Source organism: Bactrocera latifrons, unplaced genomic scaffold (genome assembly GCF_001853355.1).
Source record: "Bactrocera latifrons isolate USDA-ARS-PBARC rearing strain unplaced genomic scaffold, ASM185335v1 scaffold_344, whole genome shotgun sequence".
Classification (NCBI taxonomy): Eukaryota; Metazoa; Arthropoda; class Insecta; order Diptera; family Tephritidae; genus Bactrocera; species Bactrocera latifrons.
The window spans coordinates 10182-30009 of NW_017536984.1; the positions used below are offsets into that span (position 1 = coordinate 10182).

The following is a 19828-nucleotide window of genomic DNA, read 5'->3' on the forward strand; positions in this document are numbered from 1 at the left end:
AGTTATAGCTAAGAACTCAACCTAAAGAGACGAAATATGATAGAAAAACTTGCATGTGGTAGAGAAACTGCAGCAATTATAGCATACAAGGTCACGCCCGTGTAAAATATAAATCTACAAACCTTTATCTCAAAATCTAGCAATCTATCTCAATAGTCTAGCAAGATTAATGATTTTAAAATCTTTGAAATTCAGCTCGCGAAGTTTCTACTAATTTTACTTGCGATTCAATATAAAAAGAATGACTTTCCGGGTAACGACATCTTCTTTAAGTAACACAAAACTATATTTGACACCACCAAAATGTATTTAGTTCTTACCGTTAACGAGCTGCGAAGGTCTTTCTACAATTTCTCCAATATTTATTACATCAGAATGTGACTGCTCACGATTGAAAGCGAATTTGTGTCTGTATGTGTACTTTCTTGATATTTGTGTTACCACTGCATGTCATGCCACATAAATATAAATCACGTTTGCTGCCACTTTAGCTTTTTCTGCGGCGTTTGTTGTGTATTTAACAAGGAAGCACACACATGAGGACGCGTCTTAGAAAGAAAGAAGTGCAACAACTTCACTAAAATCTCCAAAAAAAAAAGAAGCGATGAAAAAAGTTCACATTCACGTTTTCCGGTTCAAGTTGCATGCAACAATTTAGTAGTTAATGGTATATGTATATGCCACATTGCCACATCGTGATGATTATTATGTGCGCATTTATTTATTTATATAAAGGTAATTTCTAAGTACGCTTATAAGCTTATAAGCAATAGACATGTGGCACCAGCAGCAGCATTTACGGCGCCTCCACGAGACTCAATAATATTTAGCTAACATTTTTTTATGGATAATAATGCTAGATACATTTTTTTCGATTTTATGGATAATAATGCTAGATACACACATAAATCTCCGATTCTCAATAACATATACTCAATTTATGTTTATGTATATATATCTGTATCTTAGCTGAAGACCGCAAAACGCTGACAATTTCGTTTGATTTATTGGCTGAAAATGTGTCATATGGTTTCTTGCTTTTGGCAGACAAAGCTCTATGTACTCTAATTGAATCAGGACTACAACAGAAGAGCTTGAATCTATACTATACATTTCTGTGCCCTTATTATGTAGGTTTTCATATGATCTGACACATTGAAGGCTCCAGAAGCTTAGGTTAGGTTAGGTTACGCTGACTGGCTGTTAAGCCGTACGTAGAGCTAAACTTTACATCGTTCAGCATGTCAACACTTTTTACGAAGTTTAATAGAGACTTGATTTTTAACTTCTTCTAGTCCATTAAAATACGAAGCTCCTAGATATTTAAGCCCAGTTATAGATAGGGCAGCACAAAAGAAGAGGACTCATTCCAGCGTCTCTCATACCTCTCATACCTACTTTCCCGCACTTTGTACATGTGTCATCGTAGTTCAATTTAATTTGAGGTGAAGCATTTGTCAAACTGAAGGTCAACATAATTTTGCGAGCTTTAAGATCGCTTTCATATCTAATTTTTATACTTATCTAAAAAAAATCGCTTTCATGTCTAATTTTTAATACTTTATCTAGCCCCTTGATATACAAAGCTCTTAAATATCTAAGACAATTTCTAGCTACTGCTAGACAGAAGCTCAGGAAGTGTCCCAGAATCTCTCCGCAAGCTGAAAGTTATCTGCGAACATCTATCGAGCTTTTTGATTAACTTTCTTAAACCAAAAGCAGTTGAGATCTCGATATGTATTCGTATTATCTTAGAGTAAGCCTAATCAGGTCTCCAAATGCTACACCGTTACGCAACCGATTACTCTTTTGCTTCAATAAATGATTAACAAAATACATGCTCTATCGCAATCGCTACTTCAAAATAAAAGCTCTTATTAGTGTTTGAACATAAAATCAGTAAAGTGAAGAAGCGGAGTTCGGTGATAATTCCTCCCGAGTTCGTTGTTCTTAGGTCCTTCCTAAGGCATGTGAGCTGGCTATCGCTTCATTGCATACAAGATTTTYTTTTTTTATTTTTGAGTCAGTGAGAATTGCTAAATCAGCTGAGAAGATAGCAGACCACGTATCAATCTACTCTGGATTCAATACAAACCCAATTTTGTACAACTTTACTTCAGGCTTTTCTTGGTAGGCGCTGTACTATACYAACAGTRCTYCTTTTTTTATTCTTGAAAAATTCYTGCTAYAATTTYACGTTTGATATTCKWYGAMGTTCATCAATCGTCGCTGGCTTGTTGGCATAGACAATAGACTTGACATAGCCTCACAGGAAATARTCTAACGGCGTCAAATCGCACGGCCAAATGATTGGGMCATTTCGTGAGGTCTTGRTCATCACGGAAAAAGTACGGCCCAATGCCACTGTCGTTCTAAWAACCGCACTAAGTCKTAATTTTTTCGTAATGCAATGGTGACTTATGGTAGGAGTGGATTGCTGTCTGACCAACAACATATATTTTGCTTATTGACGGAGCCATTAAGYCTGGAGATGATTTTCGTTASRAATCCGGATCATTTTCAAGTTYTTGTTTWGCTCAATTCACAAAYATCAACGATCGTGGTGRTYAARCCTCTTCAGTTCTTGCTACAAKTTGATCTTRTAAGGAWKTATACCAARAYCTTTTCGTAAAATTCGCCACAACGACGCCACAGAAATGTYCAACGCTTGAGAACGACCTGTGAGAGACTGAYTTGGGRCTTYCTCAATTTATGCGACAAAAATTYAAATTTTTTCACTAGACCATCGATTATTGATTCGACAGAACGATTATGACAATCATAAATTGAACGTCGCGCACTCTTAATATTGAGGCCACTGACCATCCGAATTTCAGTAATAAATTTTAATGATTTCGACTTGTCGTTGGATCGTATMKCTTTCCATGATAAAATGGCAAASCTTATTAAATAGGAATGGTAAAAGAGCGCGAAAAAATATAACGTTGKTTGCTRTCTCTYTCTGTCAACTTTTGCAGCGTYCCTATTGCAAAMCCCGTTATAAGTCATGGTTCAACTGCAAAACCAATTAAATTGTAACTAAGTAATGTGCGATTTTATGGCACTCCTCCCCACAAAATATATATTTTCAACTCAACGCCCTGATTTCCATAGTTCCTCCATGCCAACACGGACTATATTTAAACACTTAATTACGTCTAAGAATGAACGACCATGTAAGCTTTTAATTGCACTTCATCAGTTAATAATTAGGACAACATCGAACGCAGCTATAATTAGTCCACTAACTATTGATTAACGCTTAAAATGCATTACATGYGATTTGCCATACAAAACGCGCCTTTAAAAGCTCATTAAACAATTATGAAATAATTTGAAACACCCTAACCAATCCACACAAGCGGTGGTAAAGGGTTGACAGACTGTGAATAAAGAAACGCACCCGACTCAATGCGGGTCACAGTCGCAATACGACAGCCGGAAGACAAGGAGTARCAGCAAAATGCTCGCCACTTTCTAYAATCTAACGGCACTACTGCGTCTCTGCGAAGCATTGACATTGACGCAGRACTTGGCGTTTATGGTGCAAAATATCGCCGAAGCCGCCAGCCGGGAACAGCGGCTTGTGCACACAATCATTTACGTCAGTCTGGAGTACAGAAAGAGAGAAGAACAATTCCAAACAGGCGCGTTACTCGCCGGACTACACACATCACACAATCCGTGGCCAATGCTGAGTTTCGATGCCGCGGCACCAATACGACGCTTCTGGAACAACATCAATAATAATTACATAGTTGTAGCGCGGCTTGCAGGGCAGCAGCAGGCAGATGTAGAATTCTTGCAAATCCTGTGGCAACRACTTTGGCAAAATACACAAAGTCGTATAATATTGCTGCTAAATGATGATGTGAGCGCAGTATATGTGGCACGTATACTAAACTATTGCGCCACGCATAACGCGATGAACGTGATTGCTTTACGTCCGAAAGAGGCGGTGCTAAAGCACACSTACTGGACGTTGAGCATTTTCCCGACGTGGCAAGTAATCAAGCGCACGTTTCTAACGTCATACAGCAGGACATTTCCGCAACATCTCGGCAATATGCACGGACAGCGGCTACGTATCGCAACCTCCAACTCTTATCCGCAGTGCTATCTCATGCGCGACGCACACGGCGATACGGTGCTTAGCGGACATATCGGCAAAATATTTGTCGAGTATGCACGGCGACATAATGCCACGCTGGTGTATCCGTTTAGCAAAATGCAGGGCAGCGTGTTTGTCGATCGCTTGGATGACTTGGTGCAAAATGGCAGTGCCGATATGAACTGCCAGGCCACATATGAGAACCCAAATTGCAATCTCAGCTACTCAAGAATATTCGACAGTCATCGTTGGTGTCTAATGGTGCCTATGGAGCAACCGCTGCCACCAGCAACCTACTTTTTCATTATCTTCGACAAAGCTACAATCATTATGATGCTATTTGGGCTGCTGGCGCTCAGCTTTACGCTCACGCTAACTTTTTACTTGCAAGGCGCTGCCATCCCATTTGCCGATCTTGTATTCAATGCACCCATCTTGCAGGGTTTACTCGGTCAAACGTTTTGGATGGAGAGTCGCACATTGGCCGCACGCAGCGCTATCTATGCAGGCATTTCGGTTGCTGGCATCATTTTTAGCACCACCTATGGCACATATTTGCAGAGTTTCAACATGCGTGCACCCATCGAAGCACCGGCCGAAACTATACCTGAATTGTTGGCACGCGGTCTCAAAATATTAATTCACACCGATGAAGTAAAACTATTTGAATTGCCAGCGGGTAGATATCAGTGGTTCGTGCCATTTATAAAGCAGATGACTGTTGTCGAGAACCGAAGTGAAATTCAGCAATTACGTAACGCATTCGACACGCGCTATGTATATCCAGTAAACTCCATATGGCCCATCATTGAAGAGCAACAAAAGTTCTTTTCACGTCCCATTTTTCGCCTCTCCAATATCTGTCCGGTAACCCGTTGGCCTTTGGGAATCAGTTTTAGTGAAAATTCTGTGCATCGTTGGACTATCAATGCCCTATTGGGTGATATACAAGCAGCGGGCCTGTTGGCGTACTGGAAACGACATGCCTTCGTCGAAATGCTACAACTGAAACGGATTACTTTGCTGGATAAAAGTGAAAAACCGGATTTCGTACCAATGAAACTGGAGGCCCTCTATATTGTGCTAAGTGGACTTGCTGTGCTTGAACTGTTAGCTGTGGTGTGTCTGCTGCTCGAATTGGTCACAATTAATTATCTCAATTAAAGCTGTRTAATATTAAATATTATATAATCAGTGTTATGAAAAATCTGCACTTCACTCACTCGAAGCTTGGACGGTCGAACTCACCTAAAGTTTGCTCAGTGCTTTTGAGTTGGAATAGAGTTCATCGTGAAAAGTTCTCGATATAAATTTATTCGAACTCTTTTAGGTCTCTAAGCGATAGCTCTATTTGAAGTTATAAAATTTGATTTTCTTACCTTGACTAAGTTAATAAACGTGGTTAGTTAGTAATTTTTGATGATATTGGAATTGTTGGTAAGGAGGGAAAAACACTACCGTATAAAAATGTCCCGCTGGTGGTAAGCAGGTCGTTAAGTTAGCTAGCGTCTGCTAGTTAGAATTCGTCTGGCTTACAGGAATCCATAAAAAATTCTAAACTTTATTAAAATCACAGTTCTTAAGGCAGTTGCTCTTCTTGCATGGGTCTCAGAACCCCTCCTACTTGCATATTGTGTAAGCTCTCAAGCAAAATTTCGAAATTCCTCTCATTTAGAACTATCCCTATTACTCTCACATTTAAAAGGTGTCTCTTTCATTATGTTTTCTTTAGCATTCCCAACAGAGTTCAATCTTTAAACCRCCCCGTGAAATAAAACCTGTAATGTTGGGTCTCAGACTAACCCATCAAGCCTTGATCAACTRCCAGCAAGGTTCTTCTGGTTTATAGTAAATCGTTAGCGATCTAAGAAATGCTTCGCTCTTAGCAAGACCCACCTTTTAGTGGTTTTCAGAGTTCTAACTGGAGGCTGGCCCATCGGAATTCTTAGGGTAAGATTGAACATCTTGTTGTCTGGAAAAAGTTGGCATAAAATCATTTCAAAAACTCCCTCTTCGACAGTTCCACTGGCCGATCAAGTCAAAGAAACCTCGAATCTCAAACTTGACATCCGAAATCTTCCTCTTCACTATTGGCGTAGATACCACTTACCGAGATGTCATGTGCCTAATACATTCTGGAAAAAACWGAAATAATGGCGCAGATGTTGAGGACAATGATGGTACCTTCTCGATTAAGCTCTGCAGTTCGAATTATTCTTTACAAGAGTAGATTGAAGAAATGACATGAAAGGCAGACGAGTTGTCTGAGACCTCGTTTGGTATCGAATGGCTCGGAGAAGTCCGTCCCGATCCTGACCGAGCTTTTGGTATTGYCAGATATCGTGGTATAAAGGCAGCTTCTTTTCGAGCTGTCAAAAGCCGCTTTGAAATCAACGAAGAGGTGGTGCGTATCGATTCACTTTTCAAGGCTCTTATCCATGGTTTGGCTCCTGGTGAATATCTGGTCACTTGTTGATTTGCCAGGCCTAAAGCCACACTGATAAGGTCCAATCAGTTTGTTGACGGCGGGCTTTAATCTTTCACACAATACGCTTATCCCACGGTAGTGGACGCCTTAGCGGGTTCTCCCTTTTATGTGAATTGGGCAAAACATAAATTCCAATCKTCGGGCATAAAAACAAAATGGAGTTCTTTCGTCTGGCTTTACAAAGAACTGTGCATAACAGTCTACCATAAGTGTGAACCCCAGCCATGCTGAGCGATATGTCATCTAACCTAACCTAAGTCGCACAATGAATGAGGTCAATTGAAGCGCCAATATATAAATAACCGAAAKGACATCATTTTCAAAATATAAAGCAGCCACTATATTTATTTGTGTGCTTTGAAAACCGTTATGTGGCCTCTTGCTGAAAGTGAACCAGCAGAAACCTCCCACCACCACTACACACTTTGACATTTTGACTTCGCTCACACCTCGCACATGTATGCATCACCGCGAGGGGCCGCCCCGCAAGTCAGTTATCGGCATGTTGCAGCGCATTCAAATCCAATTTGTTGCACATGCAATTATTGTGCGATTGTCACCGCCATTAGCCAAACAATTATTGCACCAAATTGTTTCCCTTTGTTATAGCCAAGTACCAAATGTAGCAAAACAACAAACAACAAATATACATACATTAAACTGAACATTGCCTGCCGCTTGCCCCATATGACGGTCGCATGCCTATGTTTAATACATTTGACATGTTCAACATGTTGCGGCATACAAATTTTGTGGCACGTTTTTGTAGTGTCGTCTAGAATTTGGAAGCGCTTGGTGAGTGCTAACACCTGCAAAATAGCAGCAACAACAACACAACGTTGCGGTGGCATTAGCATAAACTGCCGCTAATGACATACATGTTGTCACTTTTGGCCATAGCCGTCGACGAAATGTGTTGCATGCACAAGTAATGTTGACTAAGTGGCGCAAAAGTGCTTGCACACATGCATCGCAGCACAAGGCTGTCCATGTGCAACAGGAAGCAGCGTTGCGCTAACACTAAAACCGATTTGTCTATCTCAGCTTATAACAAGCAGATGCAAAATAGCGGCAAAAATATCCGCAGCAACAACGRAAATAACGTTTAAAATTTAAATGCTGCCAAGAAATGAGTGCGCTTTCAAAGTGGCAACAGCAGCAGTAGTTGCTGTTGCAACGAAGATGTCACAACAATCGCCGCAAGCGCTGCACAAACAACCAGCCAGCTGCAATTACATGTGTTCATAAGTACTGAAACTCATATACATATATGTCCGTCTGTATGTATGTATGCGCATTTATATGTGTGTGTTTGTGTTGGTAGATATTTTGGTAGCGTCTGTTTTTGACAGATGTGGAACCATTAAATCTGCTTCGTCTATTTTCGGTTATTTATTGTGCCTCACTTCCACTTTAGAGCGCGCGGCCTTTTTCGTTTCGGGGGCATGTTCGTGTTAATGCTGGCAAAGTGCATACTCGTTGCACATACACAGCGGTATGTACGTAGGTATGTGTGCTGGTGCTTTAGCATCGACAGTTCGTCCAATCATTTGTTGTTTTMCTAACGAGATGTCGTCTAAATGACTTGTTGCCGCTTGTTTGGCGATTTGTTGGTTAGCAGTTGAAAGCTGATGTTGCCTCGTAACTGTTGGCAGTTGCCTATTGGCATCTTTTTGGTGCTTTATTGATGTTGCATTGAAGAAATTCATGATGATTTATTTGTGGTCTTGTCATTTTCGTTTTTTATCTGGTTCAAATAATGATTGCGCATGTGTCTTCTTGATTTTCACGACACCTTTATTGCCAAAGGCATTTCAATTCATTTTCTTCTCTCGTTCGTCTTCACTGAATTTTACATTCGATGTAAATTTGGTGCGAAACCAACAAATCTTTATATATGTAYATACTATATTTATACCCTGAAGATGCCATGAAATAAACGTTTGAKACCCTATAAGGTATATATGTTTATAAAGATTCACAGTGGCGTTGATGAATGTAACTATATCCTTCTGTCCATCTTTCTGTTCTTCTGCATATATGCAAACTAGTAACTCAAGTCAATATCTTACCAAAAAACTGCTCATTTGTCGAGTGTCTCACACCAATGGGCCCCCAAATGCCAATGCAGGCCAAGTGCACAAAAGTTGTTGCTTTGTTTCCTTGATGCCTWGGTTTTATCATTTCCTGAAGGCTTTTTGATCTGTCAGCCCCTATCTGAAGRCTTGTGCCGCCACGAGACGTTGAGTAGTGAGTATTACAATTATGTTCTWATAGCCTATTCCATCGAGTGCCWATAGGAACTTTGTATATTTCGCATCAGTAGCCTTCATGAATATAGACAGAAATACCGACATCGAGTAATATTCGAAGCAGTTTAATCGYTATTTACTCAGCGAAGACACCAAACGAAACAAAACAAATTTTACAGAAATTATAGCAGCGAYTTWGTGYATTTCCGATCTACCGTTTTWCACATGACTTTTGCAGTTTTGCATCCAGATAGTTCGTTCTATTGCATTTTGATTTTCYTATGTCTTATAGACAATGCATGGGTTGTCCAATGTTGATTACGTTTTCGGGTGACAGCAGTATACCACTTTTAGCAATCTCGTTCACTATCTCATTGCTCTGGGTGCTTTGGTGACGTGGCACCCAGTAGGGGTGAAGTCGTTTGGTTCTGGCGTCACTCAACACTGCTGCTCTACTTTCCAAGCCCCTTCTGTCCAATATGCGCAACGGGGTTAAATCCTTGAATGTTGGTTGGCTGTCCACTTAAATTTTAACTGTAAAGTTTTCTGCTGACTCGTTAGAGGTTAACTTCGCGGCTTTTACAATAGCAATAGCTATATCGCTACAATCTGCGAACATATTGTTCAGATCGGAGCGTTGTAGCTAATGGTTGCTATTTTGATACACAAGTGCCACTGTGAGTGAAATGTAATTAACAAGTATTTTCACATATCTCAAGAAAGGAAAAGATAGGTCTTTCAGCAAGTTAAGGCCACGCCTCACAGTCTTAATGACTTGCTAGAATATTCAGGAGCTTGGTTGATATATGCACCTTAACATCCGAAGATGATACTCATTCCTGTAAATAGTGAATAATATCCTGAAGAATTGTGATTATAGACGTCTAGGAAAACCACTGTCCAGCCTGCTCTGATGGCATTTAAAAAATCGGTCACATAACGCTAAGTATGTTCTTTCAATAGAGAATAAAGAGTATGTCGTCATATAGTCCCTGAGCGCCACTTTCACGGCTAGAGCGTTTAAATTAATGTTAGTTGAAAATTTTACAAATAGCCTATGGCTACAAAGGTACCATAAACTGTTCCAAAGTTATTACAATTCACTGTCATGTATAGCAAGAAAATATTGTTATAAAAAGTTATTACACGAAGAGAGCTGCATTCGTAAACACACCAGACTTTAGTGGTGGACAAAATAAAATTCCATCCTATATTCGTGCAGGATAAACTTGTTACGCTTGAATCATCAAAAAGGGAATTATTTAACAATACAGTTCCTACAAAATATAACTGCACTACTCAGTCTGCTCGAATTGGGAACAGTGAAACAACAATTTGTTGAAATAATCTCAGATATCTGTGAAGCTAGGACAAGCGAACAACAAACTTACACTATCACCTACTTTAGTGATGGGAATATAGCTAATGGCACTGCTGGAAGGGAACAACTGGATTTGTTTGAGCTAATCCATCAGCGTAACAAGCGTAACCCAGTAGCCGTTATGAATATATGCAGCAATAATACCCAAATCGAGCAATATGATATGCAGTTTAATCGTAATTTACTTAGTATAGTGCAACTTAGCGAAGACAACAACCAAAATGAACAAATTTTATACAAATTTTGGCAGCGACTAAACCGAAATATGCAAAGCGGACTCATACTGCTTTTCGATGACACAGCCAATGTCACTCACGTGAATCGGATACTGAGTAATTGCATTGGAAGACACGTTATAAATGTCGTCGCCTTACAGCCGAATGTAGCAGTAAGCGACCGCAGTTACTGGACTGTGCAACTATTTCCCAAACAACAAACCATTCGACGCATTTTCTCACCACATTATCACAATATATTCCGTGACCAAATGGAAAATATGTATGGTTATCCGCTACCCATAGCAAATAATGGTTGGCATCCATAAATTTGTAATTTCACACCCAAACACGGACCTACCACGCTTAGGGATTAGGGCTTTAACTGAATACACATATCGTCACAATGCTACAATTGCATCGCCATTTCCGCAAACCAGCAAAATTTATTTTTTAAAAGAAGTAGGCGAAATCTTGCTGAATAACAGCGCAGTCACTGGTCCGCTTTGGACGTTGCATGTTCTAGACATTATGATACCGCTAGAGAAACCTATACCCAAGAGTACATTCCACTACAACATATTCCACAAGACGCCGATTGTCCTATTTTTCGTCAGTTAGCTGCTAATCACTTGTATTTTGACACTCCTGTCAGGTTGGAGAGATCGCCAAAGACCACTTCGCTTCATCGATTTCCGCCACATTTCTATGCTAAATATGCCGTTTTGGACGACACAACGCAGTACACTTATACAAAGGCTGATTTATATTATCATCTGGTTTAGGGCCTTAAATATTGGTGTCGCCTACAATGCCTATCTGCAAAACTTCAGTTTTGATGCACCACCTTCAAAGACAGTTGATGACGTAATCAAACGTGGCATTAAGGTAACTATTGACGCGACAATTTTACCAAACCTTCGCAGGGAAAGAGATATACGTGTGCTATTGCACAAGTTCTCATTGTTCAGCAACTCTAGCGAATTACTAGCACTGCGTGATTCCTTGGATACAAAGTATGCATTTTTTGCCAACAATATGTGGCCCGTTTACGAGCAGAAATATTTTTCTCGGCCACAGATATCTGTTTCAGGAATAGTTCGCCATTATCATAGCCTTTTCATCTGAATTCAGTGTATCGAGAAAGCTTAACGGACCTCATGCGCCGGCTGCTTACCGCTTTGCTCGATTGTCGTAAACAAATAGGAACGTTTTGTTCGCCAAAAGAGTTAGAACCATTACCAAAGTCGAACACAACGCCAAAAGCGGTGAATCTGTACTAACTATTTAACCGAAACAATGCAGCTTCTATATAATCTCACCACTTTGCTTAGCCTTATTGAGCCTTCAACCATAGAGCAACAGTTCATCTCAGTTATCAAGGATATCTGCACCGTTATAGCCAACGAACAGCAACTCTACACATTCGTCCATGCCAGTGCAAAGCCTACACTAGATGCGGTTAACGGCCACGCCTACCAAGATGTGACATTTGCTCTGCACACACTCGACACACCAAATCCAACAGCTGTGATCAGTATTGACCGCCTCGCACCCATTAAGAATTATACGGAGCTCTTTCATCACAGTTTACTCAGTGTGGTGCAACTCAGCCAAGAGAAGCAGACCGATAAGCAACTACTTAGCGCATTGTGGCAACGCCTCGAGGAGAACAGAAGCACTCGCCTCTTACTGCTTTTCAATGATGCAGCAAGTGAAGCTTATGTAATGCTGATTCTGAAATACTGTGCCGACCAAAGCGTCATAAACGTCATCGGCTTGCAGCCAGGCATGGCGGTGTACGAGCACAGTTACTGGTCATTGCAAATATTTCCCAAGCAGCGGATTATTCGACAGACTTTTACAACACACTATCGCGATTTGTATCCCCGCCATATGGAGAATATGAACGGACACGTTTTGCGTGTTATAGACAATGCCTGGTATCCCGTTTTATACAATTTCACTCCCAAACGCGGACCTTCAAGGCTCAGTGGGTATGGAGGCAACACTTTAGTTGAGTATGCTCGACATCATAATGCGACTATCGCGTCTCCGATAAAAACTAAGGATCGTGAACTGTTGTTATATTTGCTGGGTAATAAAAGCGCCGATGTGAGCTTACTTTCGCACATACAAATCCCAGATTCACGCATAAGTTACTCGTCTGTGTATATTTACAWAAATCGGTGTATGATGCTACCAGTGGAGAAACCATTGCCGCGTTATACTTTCTACTACGCAATAGTGGATTTATGTGTGATTGTTATATTCTGTGTCAGCATCATTTTGAACTCCTTCGTCTTGGCCGTCATGTCTCATTGGTATGAACGGCAGCGATCAGCTCTGCCTCGAATACGTTTTCTCACTTTCAGTGTTACAAACGCTGCTAGGTACTCCATATCAAGCCCAGCGACATATTTCAACTCTGCATAAGTTTATCAGCATTATCATATCGCTGGCCGGTATAATCATCAGCAACAGTTATTCGACTTATCTGCAGACTTACACTGTAACCGCACCAGCAGCTTCGCATATAAATACCGTAGATGATATTTTGAAGAATGGCATACAAATTGCACTTGGTACATCCAACGTTTACTGGATAAAAAAGACAAAGTATCATACAGATATACTAAAGAACTATACATTATTCGAAAACTTTACCGAATTGCTATTGTTGCGCGACAAACTCGATACGCGGTACGCATATCCGGTCAGCGATATGTGGCGTGTCTATGAAGAACAGCAGAAATATTTCTCCAAACCGCTCTTTCGCATGTCGAATATTTGCTTTGGAAAAAACATTCCAATGGCATTCACCTTGCAGGCGAACTCAATCTATCGGCCAACTATAAATGAGTTAATGGTTAGACTGCATGAGGCCGGGTTAATAAACTTTTGGTATCGTCAAAGTTTTGTAGAATTAGTTGCTATGGGCGTAATCAAATTGGTCGATATCAATAAGAAGGCGGGCTTTGTACCACTCAAATTAGCGGACATGTTTATTGTGTATTATTTTATGWGTATGTTAATTGCCTTGTGTATTTTATGTTTTTTGATGGAGATTTTTTGGTTGAGAATTCAAAAGCTTTACGAAATTTGTCTCAAACTTGTGCTTAAAGGAATTAAAAAGTTACATTTCCGCTTTCGCCGCTGATAAGATGATATGGGAACTGAAAACAAAAAATATTACGAGAACTTATATCTACTATTAGAGAACTTACAACATAAGAAACCATTAGAAAATTACACTTTAATGTACGGAATATTTTGTGTCATTATATTATCGCTTTTCAATAAATATTTAAATGTTAGTTCAAGCATATAACTACAATAAAAATTAAGGTGAAAATATGCTTGTTATTTTAGTTTAAAATTTCTACGAATTCTTACTTGGAGATTTCCGCTCTCTTGGTAGGATTCATATAGGTAATCCGTCGAATCTTTGACATTAAAAAAAGACTAGTTCATAATTCCAGAAATGATTTTATCAGAAAATTTCGTGCTGTCAGAAAAAGCACTAAAATTGACGAAGAGGTGGTGTGTAGTGATCCTTTTTTCACGGGTATTTTCTAAGATTTAGCGCATGTTGAATATCTGGTCAGTTATTGATTTGCCAGGCCTAAAGCCACACTGATAAGGTCCAATCAGTTTGTTGACGCTGGGCTTTAATCTTTCACACAATACGCTCAATAGAACCACGCATGCGATGTTGAGGAGACTTATCCTCCGATAGTTGGCGCAAATCGTGGGATCTCCTTGTTTGTGGATTGGGCAGTGCACACTTAAATTCCAAACCTCCAAAAAAAWTTTCAGATCGAATCACTGATCGGAAACAAGTTCTTATAAGGAAGCTTTGGTATTTGTGAATTGTATTATAGCTACGATGCAGCTGAAGTAACCATTTTTTCTAATGTGGTGTGGTTTACCTAAAATTAAAAATACTTAAACATATTTTTATTCTAACTAACTTCTACATACCGCACCTGCATCTAGTTCAACCACAATAATCCACACTGACCAATAGTTGCCAGTTGTTCTTATCGTATTCCACTTAACTCTATTGAGACACACACCGATGCATATTTTCAAACTGAAAAGTAATTGAACTTTTCATAATTCTCAGGCCAGACTATATATCAAACTGGTTGACCGAATATTTGGGCGGTAAGCGCTGACACACCTTTGGCGCGTTTGAGGCTCAAGTCTTTTGTTTTCACACATTTTACACACCGCAGTCTCACCTAATCMCCACAAAGGTGAGGGTGTTTTGTATAGTGATTTATTTTCGCACGTAAACTATTTATAGTGGGGTTTAAGTGAGGTCAACCAACAAATATCTCGCATGTACGTGCACATGTTAAAGGGCTAAAGTGCTGTAATCGATATTGAGATGTGGCAAGCGGGAGTGCATGTGCGAAGCAAGCTTATATGCGTCTATAGATTTATGAGCTATGTGTTATATATCTGCATAAAGCGATATTTTTTCATTCTCCAAACTGCAAAGAAAGTTGGTTGCAACGAATTTTGCCAAGAATTTAAGCAAAAAAATCACTTTCAAGAAACGCTTATCRCCTAGTTTATCGYTACAAATAGCGCCTTCTTACCGCCACTGAGGGTGGGATAACCCTTAAGCAAACCTGTAACACTACGCACCGGCGCAACAATCCCGAAACAGGCTTGGTGCCTGCACACGCTCCTCACCAGCGGCCACTCCCACATGTTATGCAATTGTCACTCTCAAGGTGTTAAGTTGTTGGCTTCTAACAACGGTTAAAAGTATTTTGAATCATTTAAGCGCTTGTTCGATCGCATATATATTACACCCAGTCTTTCGTTTTGYTTTTGTTGTAATTGTTATCTGTCGGTTTCAACTCGCCGATGTGTTTGTACYGTTTGCAGCGCATTGCATTTGAAATGCAATTGATTTATTGTTGTCTCGTCGTGCTGCCAATTTGCATCGCGCAGCATGTGGCACATGTGTGTATGTGGCATGCACATGTAGGTACGTGTTTTTGTGCCATAGTTTTTAATTAATTGCCGCAAAGACAAAAACTCAGCGCATTCACATTGATATTTTGTTTGATTTCTGAATGTCTAGCGGCGACAGGTCCGTTGACCTCCCTGTTGCACAGTCACAACATTGATTTGTATATACATATGCCAAATGTATACACACATGTACGTTGGTAGATTGTCTGCATTCATTGTTTTTTTTTTTATTCTTTGTGCGTGTCTGTTAGGCGTCTATAATTTTTTGGGTCAACACTGTTGTCCGTCAATCAACATTTCTTGAACATTTCTTGCATCTCACCATTAAATGTTGTTGTTTTAATATGCGCGTTATTTCGCCATTTTTACAGTTAGTTTCACTTTTTTTTTTAATAAGTTTCTCTTGATTTTTTTTTTCGACTTGCATATGTATGTCACTTTGACCGCATTGAATTTTCATTATGCTGCTGCGCTCAGGGCAACACTAAAAAACTTGTGAAACACTAAAACACAGGTTTCATAAAATATTTTAATGGCTATTTCTTTTGTATATAGTATATGAGTGCTTGATTTATTAAACCCGATACTTTTTTGTACAAATTTCTATCGAATCCAACTGGTATCTGGCAAGATTCCTAAGCTTGCAGCAGGGACGCGAATAAGGCAATGGACTATTAAAAGCCCCACAACTAGGGAGAGACTAGCTTTGACAATCCGCTCCCTTTCTAGCAATAGTGGTTCTAGGTGCCTTTTCTTGCTAGTTCATCACCTTTAAAATTTCCTGTGATACCGCTATGWCCCACCACTCAGACCAATCTTATCACAAAGACACTCGATGCTAATGATAGCAAGATTGGGCACTCCTTGACCAACCCTAARCGCACGGCTAGTGAACTCCATAGCTAATATCGCCGCTCTGCTATCTGAGTCCATAGTCACTTCTCTGAAAGAGCCTGCACTCCAGAGCAGCAGGTCTGCTGCTATCTTAATGACTGCAAGCTCTTGACAGTAAACCCCTCTTCCAACCTTTCTTCCAAACCATCAGTAAAAACAGATACGTGTTTTAGAATTCCCGACTCTCTGAGTTTTTTAGCCACTTTCCCAGCCATACACCTTCCAACGATGTCGACGGGCACTAAGCTCAAGATGGCGTCAGAAGCCGTGATTGGAGTTGACCTTGCACCACACAAGCTGATGAGCGCCACCCGTTGAACGCTCTCGAGTTTCTTTGCAAGTGTGGTCTTTTCTAGAGTCTTCCACCACATAAATACTACATAGAACRTAATGAGCTTGATTATGGTGTATTACAGCTAGAGCACCACTTTGGGTGAGAGGCCCCAACTTTTGCCAATGGCTCCTTTACAGCAGTATGCGACAATCGTTACCTTTTTTACTCTCTCTTCGTTATTCTACTTCCATGAAGGCTTCCTATCTAGAATGAACTCTAGATATTTCACTGTATCCGCCATTTGCAGATGGGTATTTCCCAATTGTGGCAGCGTTACTACCTTTATCTTATATCTTTCAGTAAATAAGACCTTCTCAGTTTTACTTGGATTGATGGCACCACCATTTCCAACAGCCCAATTTATTACGACGCTGAGATATCCCTGCGAGAAATCGTACACGATAATCAGGAATTTTCTTTTCACCATAAGTACTCCATCGTCTGCATAGGTAATCCACTGGCTGCCACGATCCTCAAGTTTTTTAAGCAGCTCCTTAACGACTTAAAACCGTGAGTCGATGCCGGAAAAACCATTTCATGGCAAGTCAAAAATCAAGGTTATGTTGTTTCTTCGATTATCTAGGTGTGGTGCACTCCGAATTATTTTCGAACGGCCAAACTATCAACAAAGAGTATTACTTGAGTTGTATGCGTCATTTGCGCGAAGCTATTCGAAAAAAGAGGCTGACAACTCTTGGTGTTTGCACCACGATAATGCTTCGTGTCTTACTGTTTTGATTGTTCGGGAGTTTTGCGACAAATTTTTAAAGAATATCATGCCGCAATCAGCGATTCGCCTGATTTAACTCCGTGTGACTTCTGGCTATTCAAGAAACGCAAACAATCGATTTGGGGAAGCCTTTTTTGAGTCAATTGAAGACATTAAACGTGAATCGCTACAGATATTGAATATGAAAATTGACTTTAACAATGAGGATTGGAAAAAACGTTTACACAAGTGTATTGTAGTCAAGAGCGTTTACTTTGAGGGAGATGGCATAAATTTTGAAGAATAAATTAAAAATTTTAAAATTATGAATAAAGTCTCACTATTTTTTTCTTAAACTAGTATATGAGAAACAATAGTTTGAAGTTGATATTATTTGAGATACTGTCAGGAAATCTGGATGGTGGTAACATGCTAAAAAGTGATCCTTAAAGATAGCTCAGCCGTCTACTATAATGTGAATTTATGCAATATTTTTCGTTATTAAGTAGATCAAGAGGAAAGCAGATGCTTAGAAGTACTAAAAAAAAAAAACAACTGCATATAAATATACTTTTAAGAAGTAAAATTAATTGATCATTTTCCATATTTCAAATGACGCACTATTTATTATTGAGTTGAAATTCTGCATCACTAAAAGTAGAAGCAGAAAAATATATAGATTTATGTAAATTCCACTGTGTGACTGACAAATTTGCCGCTGACTAAGCTTTCATTTTGATGGATTGCCATTTTTCCGACACAAGCGCACAATTGGCGGTCAAAAGGCCGGGCATACAAATGACAAATGTGTCATGTTAAATACTTTTATTTCCATTTTCAGCGCTGGCATTTAGGTTAGCAATGTAGGCTGTAGGGCGAATACAACAAGCGCAATGAAACCGACAACCGAGCGCCTTCGTTGATGTTAATTCGCTTTCAGCACTCGCAAAGCTTAAACAAAACGAGAATAAATAGCAAAACCGTTTGGAGCTGTCATTGCGGAACTGCCGGTTGCCAGTTGGGCTTCAAAAAAAAAAAAAACAAAAAAAAACAGCAAGCGAAACGACTTTGGTGGCGGCGGCGGCAAAAACAACAAATGCAACAGGCGGTGGTGGTGCATCATATCGCATTGGCAACAAATTGTATGTGTGGTACGTGCGCATGCGCATGCGCATTGCCGCGTGGGAGTCAGAAGCGGCACGATTTGTGTCGCTTAACTATTTTTAAATGAAGAAATAAAATAGCGACGAACTGCACTAAGCAGCTGCCACATGCAACGTGCCGTGTAATGCGAAAAAGAAATGCCTTGGCGGCAACAACTTGGACGCAATACTTGTGTTACCGCAACTTTTGTTGTAGTAGTCGTCGCTATCTCGCCACACACACACACACATATATATATATATGAACTGAACGCCAACTAATGCCGCATGTTGCGCTTCTTGCCACAAAAAAAATTGGAGCACACGCGCACCCGCCAGCGGCACTTTATGGGTGGCCGCGCACCGTTCGCCGTTCGCCTTGTCAAATGTGACCGCTTGTGTGCAAACAAACTCCAAACAAAGCGCCAGCAATAACCGCAGAAAGAAAGAAAAAGCGAAAAAAAAACAAAGCCACACTGGCCACACATATACCGACATATATACATACATCTCTATATATAAATGTGGCGCATTAGGAGAGCGAAAAAAATGTTGCACGTCCGCCGCACAAGCCGGCGCACGCAGACGCGACCTTGCCACACACACAATGCACGCCACACGAGTTAGGCGGCCGGCATCAATACGATCGTTGCCATACCGGCGTATTTAATTGATTGACAGCCATCAAGCAGACAAGCAGCGCAATAGTGCGCTATTAAAGACCATAAAGTGGCACAAAAAATGTGAAAAATCTGAAAAAGTGCATAAAATGTAAATCAGCACAAGCGACAAAAGCGGCACACAGCGGAAGTCGTCGCTGTGGCAGCGACAAAATAGAAAACGCCAAATGACAGAAAAAACATAGCACGAGTTGCGCGCACGCGGCATGCAACCGCCCACGCATGCGCACTCAACACGCCACACCACAAGAGCCGGCAAACAAATCAAGCACCCTCCACAGGCAGCAGTGACTAARAGCACAACATTGACTTGCCGACAAACCGACAAAATGCATGCACCGAACTGCCGCAAACAAAAARGAAACCCTTTATTTAAGTTTTCAAAGCGAAAAAAGTATTTGCCAACTAAGCAAAGTMAAAAAAAAAAGTATTTGCTGCAAAATAAAACGAAGTAACGCTGAATATTCATGAAATCACGCGATTTTCGAAAATACACTTTTTTTGCCTATATGGAAGCGTGCTTGAATGACAGAAGCGCTGATCTCCTGCGGCGCTTTTAAAACTAGTGTGTGCATATGGAAATATTTAAGCGGAGTCTTGTGGCTGAGGACTTAGTGATGCTTATGA

At 40.3% G+C, this 19828-nt stretch overlaps 1 protein-coding gene across 1 annotated transcript; it reads left to right on the plus strand.

Moving 5' to 3' along the window:
- Positions 1-3463: 3463 nt before the first annotated feature.
- Positions 3464-5275, plus strand: LOC108971448. Its single transcript, XM_018937503.1, has one exon. The coding sequence runs from the start codon at positions 3464-3466 to the stop codon at positions 5273-5275; it is 1812 nt and encodes a 603-aa protein (XP_018793048.1).
- Positions 5276-19828: the final 14553 nt, after the last annotated feature.